The sequence below is a fragment of the Geotrypetes seraphini genome, chromosome 3 (genome assembly GCF_902459505.1).
Source record: "Geotrypetes seraphini chromosome 3, aGeoSer1.1, whole genome shotgun sequence".
In the NCBI taxonomy this organism is placed as follows: Eukaryota; Metazoa; Chordata; class Amphibia; order Gymnophiona; family Dermophiidae; genus Geotrypetes; species Geotrypetes seraphini.
The window spans coordinates 23,692,127-23,707,278 of NC_047086.1; the positions used below are offsets into that span (position 1 = coordinate 23,692,127).

General features: G+C 43.9%; 1 protein-coding gene across 3 annotated transcripts in view; it reads right to left on the reverse strand.

Moving 5' to 3' along the window:
* SNX14 (sorting nexin 14) overlaps positions 1-15,152 on the reverse strand; it is a 212,339-nt gene that overhangs the window by 165,522 nt on the left and 31,665 nt on the right. For all 3 annotated transcript variants that reach the window (XM_033937245.1, XM_033937246.1, XM_033937244.1), the window contains exons 7-9: positions 8,562-8,646; positions 5,293-5,449; positions 2,077-2,152 (exon numbers count right to left, since the gene is read on the reverse strand). In XM_033937245.1, coding sequence (XP_033793136.1) covers positions 2,077-2,152; positions 5,293-5,449; positions 8,562-8,646 — 318 coding nt within the window. The remainder of the gene's footprint in view (positions 1-2,076; positions 2,153-5,292; positions 5,450-8,561; positions 8,647-15,152) is intronic.

The following is a 15,152-nucleotide window of genomic DNA, read 5'->3' on the forward strand; positions in this document are numbered from 1 at the left end:
AAGGAGGGACAAGGGAGATATGATTCATACATTCAAATACTTGAAGGGTATTAACGTTGAACAAAATCTTTTCCAGAGAAAGGAAAATGGTAAAACCAGAGGACATAATTTGAGGTTGAGGGGTGGTAGATTCAAAGGCAATGTTAGGAAATTCTACTTTATGGAGAGGGTGGTGGATGCCTAGAATGCGCTCCCAAGAGAGGTGGTGGAGAGGAAAACGGTGACAGAGTTCAAAGAAGAGTGGGATGAACACAGAGGATCTAGAATCAGAAAATAATATTAAATATTGAACAAAGGCCAGTACTGGGCAGACTTGCACGGTCTGTGTCTGTATATGGCCATTTGGGGGAGGATGGGCTGGAGAGGGCTTCAATAGCTGGAAGGGTGTAGATGGGCTGGAGTAGGTTTTAACGAAGATTTCGGCAGTTGGAACCCAAGAACAGTACCGGGTAGAGCTTTGCATTCTTGCCCAGAAATAGCTAAGAACAAAAAAAATTTAGCAGGATACTGAGCAAGATGAGTTCTATAGGATTAGGTAACACATTGACGAAATGGGTTGGGAGCTGGCTTGGAGGTAGGCTCCAAAGGGTGGTGGTGAACGGCACCCCCTCCGAAATGACGGAGGTGATTAGTGGAGTACCACAGGGCTCAGTCTTGGGCCCAATCCTATTCAACATCTTTATAAGAGACTTGGCAGAAGGGCTTCGAGGTAAAATAACATTATTCGCCGATGATGCCAAACTGAGTAATGTAGTGGGCAAATGCACAACAGATGAAGATTCAGTGCCCGACAACATGATGCACGACCTACTCCTACTGGAGCGATGGTCTAGGACATGGCAACTCAACTTCAATGCCAAAAAATGCAAAGTTATGCACCTGGGCAGCCAGAATCCATGCAAGTCTTATACCCTTAATGGCGAGATCCTAGCAAAAACGGTAGCAGAACGAGACTTGGGGGTAATCGTCAGTGAGGACATGAAGTCTGCCAATCAAGTGGAGCAGGCTTCGTCCAAGGCAAGACAAATCATGGGCTGCATACGAAGGGGTTTCGTCAGTCGTAAGGCGGAAGTCATTATGCCATTGTATAGATCCATGGTGAGGCCCCACCTGGAATACTGTGTGCAATTCTGGAGGCCGCATTATCGCAAGGATGTGCTGAGACTGGAGTCAGTGCAAAGAATGGCCACCCGGATGGTCTCAGGACTCAAGGATCTACCATACGAAAAACGGCTTGACAAATTACAGCTATACTCGCTCGAGGAGCGCAGAGAGAGGGGGGACATGATCGAGACGTTCAAGTATCTTACGGGCCGCATTGAGGCGGAGGAAGATATCTTTTTTTCAAGGGTCCCACGACAACAAGAGGGCATCCGTTGAAAATCAGGAGCGGGAAACTACGAGGTGACACCAGGAAATTCTTTTTCACTGAAAGAGTGGTTGATCGCTGGAATAGTCTTCCACTACAGGTGATTGAGGCCAGCAGCGTGCCTGATTTTAAGGCCAAATGGGATCGGCACATGGGATCTCTTCACAGGGCAAAGGTAGGGGAGGGACATTAAGGTGGGCAGACTAGATGGGCCGTGGGTCCTTATCTGCCGTCTATTTCTATGTTTCTAAACATTTAAATTGAATCAGGTTGGGCAGACTGGATGGACCATTGGGTTTTTATCTGCCATCATATACTATGTTACCTCTCCGTTAGTTTGAGGCATTTCTTTCGCTTGCTCTGGCATTTGTTGCTTGGTGGTACTTAATGGAGTGTTTTGTATTTTTGCTCTGTGCTTATAAGGCATAAATCTCTAACAATAGAAGACATGGAATACGAGCACTATAGACATTAGGCACCAATGCTGCATAACCATTCCACTGATTATTATGAGTATGGAAGAAAGAAAATACCTTTGCTAGGTTTTTACAGATTAGTGCATTAATTTCAAACAATCACCACTGGATATTTTTCAAAAACACAGAGAACAGTAAGTCAACATTTGGCTATAAGATATAAAGGAAAGTTATACTTCTATATGCATTTCAACATTTTTTTTTTTTTTTTACGATGACCACAAATCTTACCGGATCAGCAAGGAAGTCCATAGAAGGAAGAAACATCGAACCAGATAAAATTTCTCTTACCAGCAGAGTCAGAGACCTGGAGAGAAGCACAGTAGTACAACATGAGATTTTTTAAAAAATTAGGTAGTATACTTTAATAATGTGGAGGGACATAATAAAAAAAAGTCTTAAGTCCCTTTTTGGCCTAAGACTTTAAGCGCCCAAAAGTAGGCAGCAGGCAATGTCCATTCTCGAAACAAATGTCCAAAATGTGGGGTTTTTTCGAGAAGGGCCTACCTGTACGTTCAAGCGTTTAATCGCGCAGACCACCACTACGTCTACTTTTAAGCCCTATTCTTGAAAAAAAAAAAAAAAAAAATCACCCAGGTCCCAAACGCCCAAAACATGACCTTTTAGGTGTGGAAGGGACCAGTCCTTTGCCTAAAGCATCTGTCATAAGCTCTGGTTAGAGAATCGTGGAAACATCCCCCCCCTTCCTACAACAGTCGCGGCAGGAGATAAGCCCAGTCCCTCCTGCCCAGCACCCACCGTGACTCCCAGATAGTTCTCCAGCAGGAGATACCCCCAATCTCTCCTGCCGTCACCGCTCCCAGCCCTGAAAATTCACCAGCATGAGGGATGCCCAGTTCCTCCTGCCAGACACCCTCCCCTGAAAGTTCACCAGAAAGAGGGATGCCCAGTCCCTCCTGCCGGATACCCCACACTCTCCCAAAGATAGCCCATCTGGACCCCTCAAGACCACCCCCACCAGGACCCCACCTAACCTTTAGATGGATCGGGGAGATGTCTAAGGCCCTGATTGGCCCAGGTGCTTATCTGGGCCAACCGGAATCTTAGACCCGTTTCTCAGTGCATTCTGGGATCCGCTGGGAGTGGCCTAAAGATTCCGATTGGCCAGTCACCTAGGTGGGCTACCTTTGGGGGGGATGGGGGGAGGGGTGTCCGGCTGAGCACAAATCATTTATAAATATACTAAAAGTAAATGCATTCATGCCTTATAGAACTTTGCATTGAACATCCACACCAACTGTAAACTAAGTTAAAAGACTCGGTCCTTAGCAAATCCTTCTCTCTACAGCAGGGGTCTCAAAATCCCTCCTTGAGGGCTGCAATCCAGTCGGGTTTTCAGGATTTCCTCAATGAATATGCATGAGATCTAGGTGCATGCACTGCTTTCAATACATATTCATTGGGGAAATCCTGAAAACCCGACTGGATTGCGGCCCTCAAGAAGGGACTTTGAGATCCCTGCTCTACAGTTTAACCCTCTACTTCAGCACAGAGCCAACAATTCGGTTTCACCTAAAGTTCCTTGGAGAAGACCAACTGTTAAAGTAAAAGCTGCAGAATATTTCCTAGGGCAAGAGTTCTAGGTTTGTATTGGGCAGTTTATGGAGTTCTCCCTCAAAATGCTGTGGGCGTGCTTAGTGAGAGAACGTGCAAAGGCCTCAACGTCCCATGTTAAGCAACACCATAGAGGAAATATTTTTCTCTTATGACAAACCTGAGATTCATCCTCTTCCCAGACATATAGATACAATCTGATACCTGAAGTAGATTTTGGTTTGATTTATTAGAAAAGTATTATGTATCTCTGCCTCTGTATTGCTCCATGATATGACCTCACCATGAGTAGCGTGTTCACTTCTGGTCACTATATCTCAAAAAAGAAGTAGCAGAATTAGATACGATTTAAAAAAGAGTGAATAAATGATAAAAGGGGATGGAACTCCTCTCATATGAGGTTAGGCCTAAAGAGATTGGGGCTCTTCTACTTGGAAAAGAGATGGCTGAGGGGAGATATGATTAAGGTCTACACAATTCTGAGTGGTTTAGAACGGGTAAAAGTGAATACATTTTTTACTCTTCCAAAAAGTACAAAGACCAGGGTCACTCAATGAAGTTACAGCCATTCCCTGTTTTAAGAACATCTGACTTATGTTGGACTCGTACTTACTATCTTTGGTGTCCCAACCTGCCCCTCTCCCTCTCTCCATTCTGTGCCCCAAGTAAGTGCCTCCCTCCAGCAGGCATTTACCTTCTGGCTGGCTCCCTCCTCCTTCCAGCCGCTGTAATTTATCTGCACAAAGCCACGGGCAGTAGCTCCTACACACGTCCTGCAGCTGAGCCGGAAGCCTTCCCTCTGATGTGGGAGGAGCTTCCTCCAACATCAAAGGGAAGAATTCTGACTCAGCCTTGGGATGCGCATAGGCTTTATGCAGAGAAACAACTGCGGTTGGAAGGAGGAGGGAGCTGGCCAGGAGGTAAACATCCGCTGGAGGGGGCACATACTTGGGAGAGAGGGAAGGAGAGGGGCGCGTTGGGACTCGGGAGGGAGCACAAACTTCGGACAAAGGATGGAAGAATGGAGGGGAGCATGAGCCATAGGATGGAAGAATGGAGGGGAGCATGAGCCATAGGATGGAAGAATGGAGGGAGTGAAGAAAAGAGATGCTGAGGTGAGGGAGAGAATAGAAAGGGTGAATTGGGTGTCAGAGAGAGAAAGAGATGGTGCACCTGGGGAGATGAAGAAAGAGGAGAATTGTTGGTCATAGCGAGGGAGAGAGAATTATTGGACATGGTGGTGGGAGAGGAGTGAAGTAGAGATGAATGGGGAAGAGAGAGTAATGTTGGATGTAGTGGTGGAAAGGGAAGAGTGGGATGGATGGAAAGGGATGCAAGAGGGGCCTCAAAGAGGTGGAGAAGGTGGGAAGAATACTAGGATCCAAGTTACATACAAATTCAACTTAAGAACGGTTTAAAAAAATGCAACCCGTTTTTAATCTGGGGGACTGCCTGCACATGGAAATACATTTCACTCAACAAATAGTTGGCTCTGGAGCTTGTTGCCAAGAGGACGTGGTAACAGCAGTCAGTATATCTGAATTTTTTTAAAAAAAAGTTTGGACAAGTTCCTGGAAGAAAAATGTCTATAGTTTGCTATTGAGATAGATAGGGGGTAAGCCACTACTTTCCCTGGGACTGATAGCATTGGAATGTTACTACTATATGAGTTTCTGCCAAGTACTTATGATCTGGATTGGCCATTGTTGGCTATTTTTATATAGTCCTGTTTTCACTCCCAATTTTTCTGCACACTAGGGCCCCAATTCTATAAAAGGCACCTATCTTTAGACACCTAGAGGTCTAAATTGGTACCACATATCTAACCAACCTATTCTTGATAAGAGCATCAAAACATGATAAACATCATACCTACAGTCTGTTGCTTTAGGGGGAAGAATGTAAGGGAAAAGTAGTTCGGTAAGTTTCCTGAGGTAATTGAGCTCATCACGACGACTTCTCAATGCCATGTGAAGATCTGGCCCATATTCTTCTATAGAAGCTTGCTGTAGATATTCGGAATTTTTAACTTTAAATAAAACAAAAATGTGACAATGCCATTATTGGCATCAAAGTTGAAGATAAACAAATTTATGTTTTCTATATTCGCAGTTAACCCACTTTGAATAACAGGATAAACAGGATAGTATCTTTAAATTGGTGTATCTTTTTTTCCAATGGAAGGCAGGTCCATAGTAATAGGTTAAAAAAAGTCACTTTAATTGGGAATGCTATTATCCAGATTTTTATTGTAGATTTAAAAAAAAAAAATAAAAAAAAACTAGAGCTGGGGGAAAGGCAGTGTTGGCAGGTCAGAAGAAAAAAAAAGGGCTGGATTAGGGAGCATAGTGATTTTTCTACTCCTCTCCATGCTCATCCTTCCCTTCCACTTCCCTGCAGACTGACCCGGAAGAAAGGAGCTGAAACAGAATAACCCTACTGTTCTGGAAATATAACATCTATTCAAATGCTGTTTTTAATAGGTTGAAAATAAGAACATTTTGAATATGGCAGGTGCTAAAGTTTGTACAATCTTTGTCAGTACTTCCTAATACCTTTTGGCAGAAATATCTTCTAAACTGTTTCCTCTAGCCCAGTGTTTCTCAATGCGCAGTACATGTACCCCCAGGGGTACGCAGCACTGCGCAGGTCTACCCCCCCGGTTCTCCTCAATCACTGCTGCCTCCAGGGATCCCATGCCCTCCTTCCTGCCCTCCAACTTCATCGGCAAAGCCAACCTGGAAGGCGTCCCTCCGATGTCAGAGCTGACTTTGGAGGGAAGCATTCCAGGTCAGCCGGGAATCCCAGTTACCTCAACAGTCCTTCCTGCCCTTCAGCTGCACTTGTTTTCAGGGATGCAAAATCATGTCCTCTTCCCCTGCCTCCCCCCTCCCCCACAAATAAAAAGTGCAGCTTCAATAGTAAGCAAGGCAATGACTAAATGGGAAGAGAGTGACCCCAGGAAACTCAGCCTGGTAGCGAGATGCAGCTACACAAATCCCGATGTCCTGCTCTACCTTGACTTGTGTAGATGGCAAACCATGCACCAAATGAAGGCTCGCTAAGAGCGATATACAGCCTACACCATCTAGGAAGGCGCACAGCATCAGGGTTTATATTTTTAGTTGATGTTTATATACTGCCTATCAAGGTTATCTAAGTGGTTTACAATCAGGAACTAAAGCATTCTCCCTATCTCCCCTGTCCTTCCCAGGGCTGTGGAGTCGGAGTCGAGTCGGAGGAAATTTCGGGTACCTGGAGTCGGAGTCTGAAGTACAAAAAACTGAGGAGTTGGAGTCGGAACATTTATCTACTGACTCCACAGCCCTGGTCCTTCCCCCATAGAAACATAGAAAAATGACGGCAGAAAAGGGCCATAGCCCATCAAGTCTGCCCACACTAATGACCCACCCCCCTAATTTTGCCCTCTTAGATATCCCATAGCCCACACTAATGACCCACCCCATGGTCCAGTCTCTCTCTAATTCCCTCCTTTACTAATGCGTGGTGCGGGTTTTAGCGCCGGTAACTGTTCCGACGCTCATAGGAATTCTACGAGCATCGGAGCAGTTACCGCTGCTGCCGGCGCTAAAACCCGAGCTACGTGTTAGTAAAGGAGGGGGGGTAAGTTTCCAAGTTTATTAGAATTTGATATACCGCGTATAATAGCTGTCTAAGCGGTGTACAAGATTACAATATAAAAAGTTTAAAAAATAAAATTTGGGGGGAATCAAATGAAGACAAGAGACACAGCTGCCCTGGTCTATGGCCTGGAAATAACAAAGAAAAACATTTTAATTCATTCATGTACCATGCAGTCACTAACCTACAGCAGTGAAAAACAGATTAGTAAGTCCCGTGATAGGCTTTTGGTGCAGTGAAAGCCCAATTCTTCTGCTCCTAAAAACGAATGCCTTAAATGTAATATAACAAATAATACTGGTATGGTAGAGCTCACAGTCTAGTTTACCCATTAAATATAGAGAAGTGAGATTTTTCTTTGTAAACTGAATTTAGAGCGGCATTATTCTGATTAGCAATTTATAACTTATCTAATAGGCAAGGCAATTGGCATCGGATGATCTTAGATACCCAAGCTTGCCCACAGAATCTAGCCTCACAGGTTGATTTAAAAGTATTTTCACATTATTAAACATTTATTCAAAGTGTTTCAAGTTACTACCTCTGCAGCCATTACTCTTATTCGACACCATGAAAGATCTACCCAGTTGAATCTATTTAAATAGCTCAACATTAGTAAACACTACAAAAATGTTTCTACTGGAAGCTGAACTGAAAAGGTTATCATGCCGCTGTACTGGGCCATGGTGCGCCCTCACCTGGAGTACTGCATCCAGCACTGGTCGCTGTACATGAAGAAGGACACGGTACTACTCGAAAGGGTCCAGAGAAGAGCAGCTAAATTGGTTAAGGGGCTGGAGGAGTTGCCGTACAGTGAGAGATTGGAGAAACTGGGCCTCTTCTCCCTTGAAAAGAGGAGACTGAGAGGGGACATGATCGAAACGTTCAAGATAATGAAGGGAAAAGATTTAGTAGATAAAGACAGGTTGTTCACCCTCTCCAAGGTAGGGAGAACGAGAGGGAACTCTCTCAAATTGAAAGGGGATAGATTCCGTACAAACGTAAGGAAGTTCTTCACCCAGAGAATGGTGGAAAACTGGAACGCTCTTCCGGAGTCATAAGGTAAAACACCCTCCAGGGATTCAAGACAAAGTTAGACAAGTTCCTGCTGAACCAGAACGTACGCAGGTAAGGCTAGTCTCAGTTAGGGCGCTGGTCTTTGACCTAAGGGCCGCCGCGAGAGCGGACTGCTGGGCACGATGGACCACTGGTCTGACCCAGCAGCGGCAATTCTTATGTTCTTAAGTGTACTTTTGACTTCACAAGATGAAAGGGGGATAAATAAAACAGTATTCGGTGGGGGATGGTAGAAGCAAAAAATACACAGGAATCGAAAACATGGACAGACTATCCTTAGTTGCACAAGTATGGAAAAATAAAACTCGATAAAAAAAGTTAGCCATTATTTATTTCAGCAGGAAAGGTTTTGGAGCCATTTTTCACAAAATACAACGTTCTGTTTATTTAGACTCTTCAGAGTTGCCATTTCAATACCGTACCTTTTTGCCTTGCTTTAGCTATTATTTCAATATGCTTCATGGCAGCTTTTAACATTTTTCCTGTTATAATAGTTGAGATATCCACCTAGACAAGACACAAAATTGAAGAAAATTGAAGCAGCCATCCTAATCAGCAATTTACAGATGATTAGTCAGCAACATGTATATTTTAAGATGCATACTGTTTCTGAATTATCTAGATGTTGTATGATCTTATTGTGATCTGTGGTTAAGCGGGATATAAATATGGAAACAAAATAAATGTACTACCAATTACCACAGCTCTTCAATTAATTATAAAATACTATACCATCTTACACTGTAGAATCTAATCAACCACAGAATTTTTTTGTGAAATGCTCAGACCCTACACCCCGTGTTTAGTGATAACTCCAAACTGGGGTTCAAAAGGGGACCATCATGGCATTCAACGTCCCCTTACACCTACCATTCCAAACAGATTTAGTTCGGTGCTAATTACTTAACACTTTACAATAATACTGGTGAGAATAAATTTTCAATGACTTATCTGGAAACGGTGGTGTAAATGATGATAATGAACCCCAGACCACTTTAAAAAGACTTCTCCGTTCAAAATCTTCACTGTCTTTCTTTTTTCTCTTCTTCTTTTCTTTATTCATAAAAAATGATGCTGATATCCCCGTCATGCCATGATGGTCCCCTTTTGAACCCCAGTTTGGAGTTATCACTAAACACGGGGTGTAGGGTCTGAGCATTTCACAAAAAAATTCTGTGGTTGATTATCTACAGTGTAAGATGGTATAGTATTTTATAATTAATTGAAGAGCTGTGGTAATTGGTAGTTCATTTTAGTTACATCACAGAGGAATACTTAGTATCTCCCTATCAATATTTAGAACAAAATAAATGTAGCCTTCATACGCTGCTATGCTTCATTTTTCATTCATGTTCAAGGAGCTCTGCCATCATCAATTGCAGAGCCAATGTGCAACATACAGCTTTAATAGAAAACTTTATATAATATTTGTTCAGTAAGCATAGCACAATCTTTGGTTTTCTCATGAAGGGATTACTGCAATTCTTTCTTAGTCTTCCCTTAAATATGTACAAAATACTGATTATTAGATGAAGTCTGACGGATTGCATTTCTCCTTTGGTCACTAGTTACGTACAAAGGGGAAAATTTTATAAATGGCGCCGTAATCACGGATGCTTAGCGACCCCCAACTAAAATTTGCATGCAAATATTTTAAATTGGCGCGGTAACTGAATACGCCATTAAAATCTAATTAAAAATACAATTTAAAATTACTTACGCTGTCTTTTACAAAGTCACGGTAGAGGTTTCTACTGTGGGCCGACGCTCACAGAATGCCTACGAGCGTCAGAGCATTTACCTCACCGGCCCGCAGCTTTGTAAAAGGAGCCCTTATTTAGGGTTGCACGTGGAACACTGTCGAGATGCCAAACTGCGCCTAATACCACCTACCTGAAAAAGAGGCATGGTTAGGGGGCGAAGACTAAGTGTGGGAGACTTAGGCACTGCTAGTCGTCTGTGTTAGGTGGTGGTAAATTAGGCCAAGAAAACCCTGGCCTTATATACCAGTGCCTGCCACAAGGACACCTAGCAACACCTAAGCACGTCTAAGGACTGCTAGACGTGATTCTGTAAGAGGTACCTAGTGGTTGATTAACAACTGTGCTGACTGGTGTCTACAAGTTAGCCACAGTTAGACGCCATTTAAAGAACCAGGCCCAAAATGCACAAGAACATAAGAATAGCCTTACTGGGTCAGACCAATGGTCCATTAAGCCCAGTAGCCCGTTTTCACTGCAGCCAATCCAGGTCACTAGTATCTGGCCAAAACCCAAGGAGTAGCAATATTCCAGGGCAAGCAGTGGCTTCCCCCATGTCTTTCTCAATAACAGACTATGGACTTTTCCTCCAGGAACTTGTCCAAACCTTTCCTAAAAACAGCTACGCTATCCGCTCTTACCAAAACCTCCGCAATGCGTTCAAGAGTTTAACTATTCTCCAAGTGAAAATTTTTTTTCTTCCTACTGGTTTTAAAAGTATTACCCTGTAATTTCATCGAGTGTCCGCTAGTCTTTGTGATTTTTGACGGAGTAAAAAAAAAATAAATTGATCCACTTGTACCTGTTCTACTCCACCCAGGATTTTGTAGACTTCAATCAGATCTCCCCCCTCAGCCGTCTCTTTTCGAGGCTGAAGAGCCCTTCTATCATCGTGGTCACTCTTCTTTGAACCTTTTCTAGAGCCACTATGGGCTCCTTTTACGAAGGTGCACTAGCGTTTTTGGCACGCGCACTAGCTAAAAAACTACCACCTGCTCAAGAGGAGGCGGTAGCGGCTAGCACACGCTATTCCGCGCGTTCAGGCCCTAACACGGCCTCGTAAAAGGAGCCCTATATCTTTCTTGAGATAAGGAGACCAGAACTGATGAGGTCGCACCATGAAGCGTTACATCGGCATTATAACATTCTTTGTTTTAAATTTTGTATTCATTTTTCATACTACAAGAAGTGTAACACAGAAATTTAAACTAACTCAAAAAATATACACTTGATTTTCTTTCATGTATCACTGTAAATACAATATATCATTCTAAATTCATGTACAATAATAACTAAAAATGTTTGTATTACATAATATATATAACAATTGTTACTAGAACTTAAAACCCTCCCTTCCCAATACAAATAACACTTTTTTTTAATTTTTTTTTTTTTTTAATTCTTTATTCCTTTTTAATTCAACAAGTGTACAATAAAAATCATACATAGGCTCAAAAACAACACTTGATAAATCCATCAAGATAATAACAATTGTATCTATATATATAAACCCATAACCCACCCTCCCTCCCAACACTATTCTTCTTTATTCATTTTACCCTCTCTTCAATTGTACAATCCCTCCCCCACCCCTCCTTAATAATTTATCTTCAAAAGAAAAATGGTGTTTATTCATTACAAAACAATGGCTCCCATATTCTAATAAAACTTTTATCATTTCCATTTTGTACCGCTATTGAACGTTCCTTTTTATATAAATGACATAGTGAATTCCACCAAAAATTAAAGTTAAGTCTGCTATGATCTTTTCAATTGTTAGTAATATGTTGAATGGCAACTCCTGTCATAATCAATAAAATAACACTTTTAATAAAAATATTGACAAATACATACAGTGGTGCCTCACACAACGGACGCCTCGCACAGCGCACGCTGCGCACAACGAACTTTATGTCTTGATTCGTACAACGAACTTCGTTTCACACAACGAAGTCGCCCGAGCTGCATCCTTCCGCGCAGGCACTGCGCTTAACTGCCCTCTCTCCGCCTGGCTCCCTCTTGCCCCCCCGACTCCCCGACACGATCGGGGCAAGAGGGAGCTCAAGCCCTCTTGCCCCCCCGACTCCCCGACACGATCGGGGCAAAAGGGAGCTCAAGCCCTCTTGCCCCCCCGACTCCCCGACACGATCGGGGCAAAAGGGAGCCCAAGCCCTCTTGCCCCGCCGATTCCCCAACTCCCCGACAATATCGGGCCAGGAGGGAGCCCAAGTCCTCCTGGCCACGGCGACCCCCTAACCCCACCCTGCACTACATTACGGGCAGGAGGGATCCCAGGCCCTCCTGCCCTCGACGCAAACCCCCCCTCCCCCCAACGACCGCCCCCCCCAAGAACCTCCGACCGCCCCCCCAGCCGACCCGCGACCCCCCTGGCCGACCCCCACCATACCCCCAACCCCCTTCCCCGTACCTTTCTGTAGTTGGCCGGACAGACGGGAGCCAAACCCGCCTGTCCGGCAGGCAGCCAACGACGGAATGAGGCCGGATTGGCCCATCCGTCCCAAAGCTCCGCCTACTGGTGGGCCCAACCCGACCATGTGCCTCAGGCCCTGCCCCCAGGAGGGACCTAAGGCTCCCGGGCCTATTCTGATTGGCCCAGGCGCCTTAGGCCCCACCAGTAGGCGGAGCTTTGGGACGGATGGGCCAATCCGGCCTCATTCCGTCGTTGGCTGCCTGCCGGACAGGCGGGTTTGGCTCCCGTCTGTCCGGCCAACTACAGAAAGGTACGGGGAAGGGGGTTGGGGGTGTCGTGGGGGTCGGCCAGGGGGGTCGCGGGTCGGCTGGGGGGGCGGTCGGAGGTTCTTGGGGGGGGCGGTCCTTGGGGGGAAGGGGGGTTTGCGTCGAGGGCAGGAGGGCCTGGGATCCCTCCTGCCCGTAATGTAGTGCAGGGTGGGGTTAGGGGGTCGCCGTGGCCAGGAGGACTTGGGCTCCCTCCTGGCCCGATATTGTCGGGGAGTTGGGGAATCGGCGGGGCAAGAGGGCTTGGGCTCCCTTTTGCCCCGATCGTGTCGGGGAGTCGGGGGGGCAAGAGGGCTTGAGCTCCCTTTTGCCCCGATCGTGTCGGGGGGGGCAAGAGGGCTTGAGCTCCCTCTTGCCCCGATCGTGTCGGGGAGTCGGGGGGGCAAGAGGGCTTGAGCTCCCTCTTGCCCCGATCGTGTAGGGGAGTCGGGGGGGCAAGAGGGCTTGAGCTCCCTCTTGCCCCGATCGTGTCAGGGGGGCAAGAGGGCTTGAGCTCCCTCTTGCCCCGATCGTGTCGGGGGTGCCAGGGACCACACGGAGTCACCCACCGTACCACCCGATTCGGGTAAGCGCAGGTATCTGTGGGTGGCTTATTTGCGGGGGGGTGCCTTATTTTACATTTTTTTCTAAAAAGGGGGGGGCTGTCTTATTTGATGGCCCTGCCTTATCATCGGGGAAACACGGTAGAAAAAAAAAAAAAATGAACAGTTAAGTCCCAGTTTTTGCCGCTGAGACTCTGCCCTCTCTCACTGTAAAATTAGACTCTACTTAGTCTGTCTTTAAATTTAAAAAATGTGTGTTGTTTTAAAAAACAATTATGTTTTTAGATGTATCTAAATAAAAATAATAACCAAAAATTTATCTTTTTTTATGTCATCTTAGCATATTTTATGCTACAGAACAAATTATTTTTTTTAACATGTATTGTTATGGGAAAACGCGTTTCACATAACGAACTTTTCGCATAACAAACTTGCTCCTGGAACGAATTAAGTTCGTTGTGTGAGGCACCACTGTATATTTTATGGGATAAATAAAATAAAATAATACCCACCCACCTCCCCTCCTAACAAATAATTTATTATGGGAAAATGATATCATTTATTACAGAAATCTGCTAATGGTCCCCAGATCTTCTGAAACTTACCAAAGTAACCTCTCTGTGTTGCTAATGCACGCTCCATTTTATATATATGGCATACGGAATTCCACCAGAAGTTATAATTTAACCTATCATAATTTTTCCAATTATATGTAATTTGTTGTACTGCTATCCCATTCAATATAAATAAAAGTTTGTTATTGTTTGAAGAAATTTGACTCTTTGCCCTCATTGCTGTACCAAATAAAATAGTATCATAAGTCAAGGCTACTGGATTATCCAACATCCTATTTATTTGCGGCCAAATTGATTTCCAAAATAATAATATGAATGGACAATAGAATAAAAGATGATCTAATGTCCCAGCCACAAGATGACAGTGCCAACATCTATTAGACTTAGAGCTATCTAATTTTTGTAAACGAACAGGGGTCCAAAAAGCTCTATAACATTCTTAGTCATGTTGACCATCCCTTAATTCCTAGCATCCTTTTTGATTTTTTGGCCACCGCCGCTGCACATTGGGCGGAAGGTTTCATTGTATTGTCTACGATGACACCCAGATCCTTTTCTTGGGCACTAACTCCCCAAGGTGGACCCTAGCATCCGGTAACTTTGATTCGGGTTATTCTTTCCAATGTGTATCACTTTGCATTTGTCCACACTAAATTTCATCTGCCACTTGGACGCCCGGTCTTCCAATTTCCTAAGGTCTGCCTGCAATTTTTCACAATCCGCATGTGTTTTAATAACTTTGAACAGTTTAGTGTCATCTGCAAATTTTATCACTTCACTCGCCATTCCAATTTCCAGATCATTTATTGATTGAAGACTATGTTTTGATTTTATTTTTATTTTTCTTTCCAGTTTATGAATTATTTTAATCTCATTTATTGTTTTGTTTTATTTTTATCATTTGAATTTCCCCAGAATTCTATTGTTCAACGGTTCCTCCCTTCTGCATCTTTTCCTGTCTTTCCTCTCTTCAACCTGTCAGAATGTTTATTTTCTTATCTTTTCCTCTATCTCTATTTTTCTCTTCTTTATTACTCTCAAGGTGCTTTAGTTAGATTGTGAGCCTTCGGGACAGTAAGGGAATTTCTAAGTACCTATTTAACTTATAATTTTAATGCACCCTAATGTATATTTTCTGTGAACCGCTTAGAACCTAACGGATTAGCGGTATATAAGAAATAAATTACATTACATTACATCATTTATAAATAAGTTACATAGCAGCGGTCCCAGTACAGATCCCTGCGGTACTCCACTATTTATAATAATTTTTATAATAATAATAATTTTATTCTTATATACCGCCATACCCGACGAGTTCTAGGCGGTTTACATCAGTTAGATTAGGATCCGCGTTGACGGCAGATTTACAACAATTT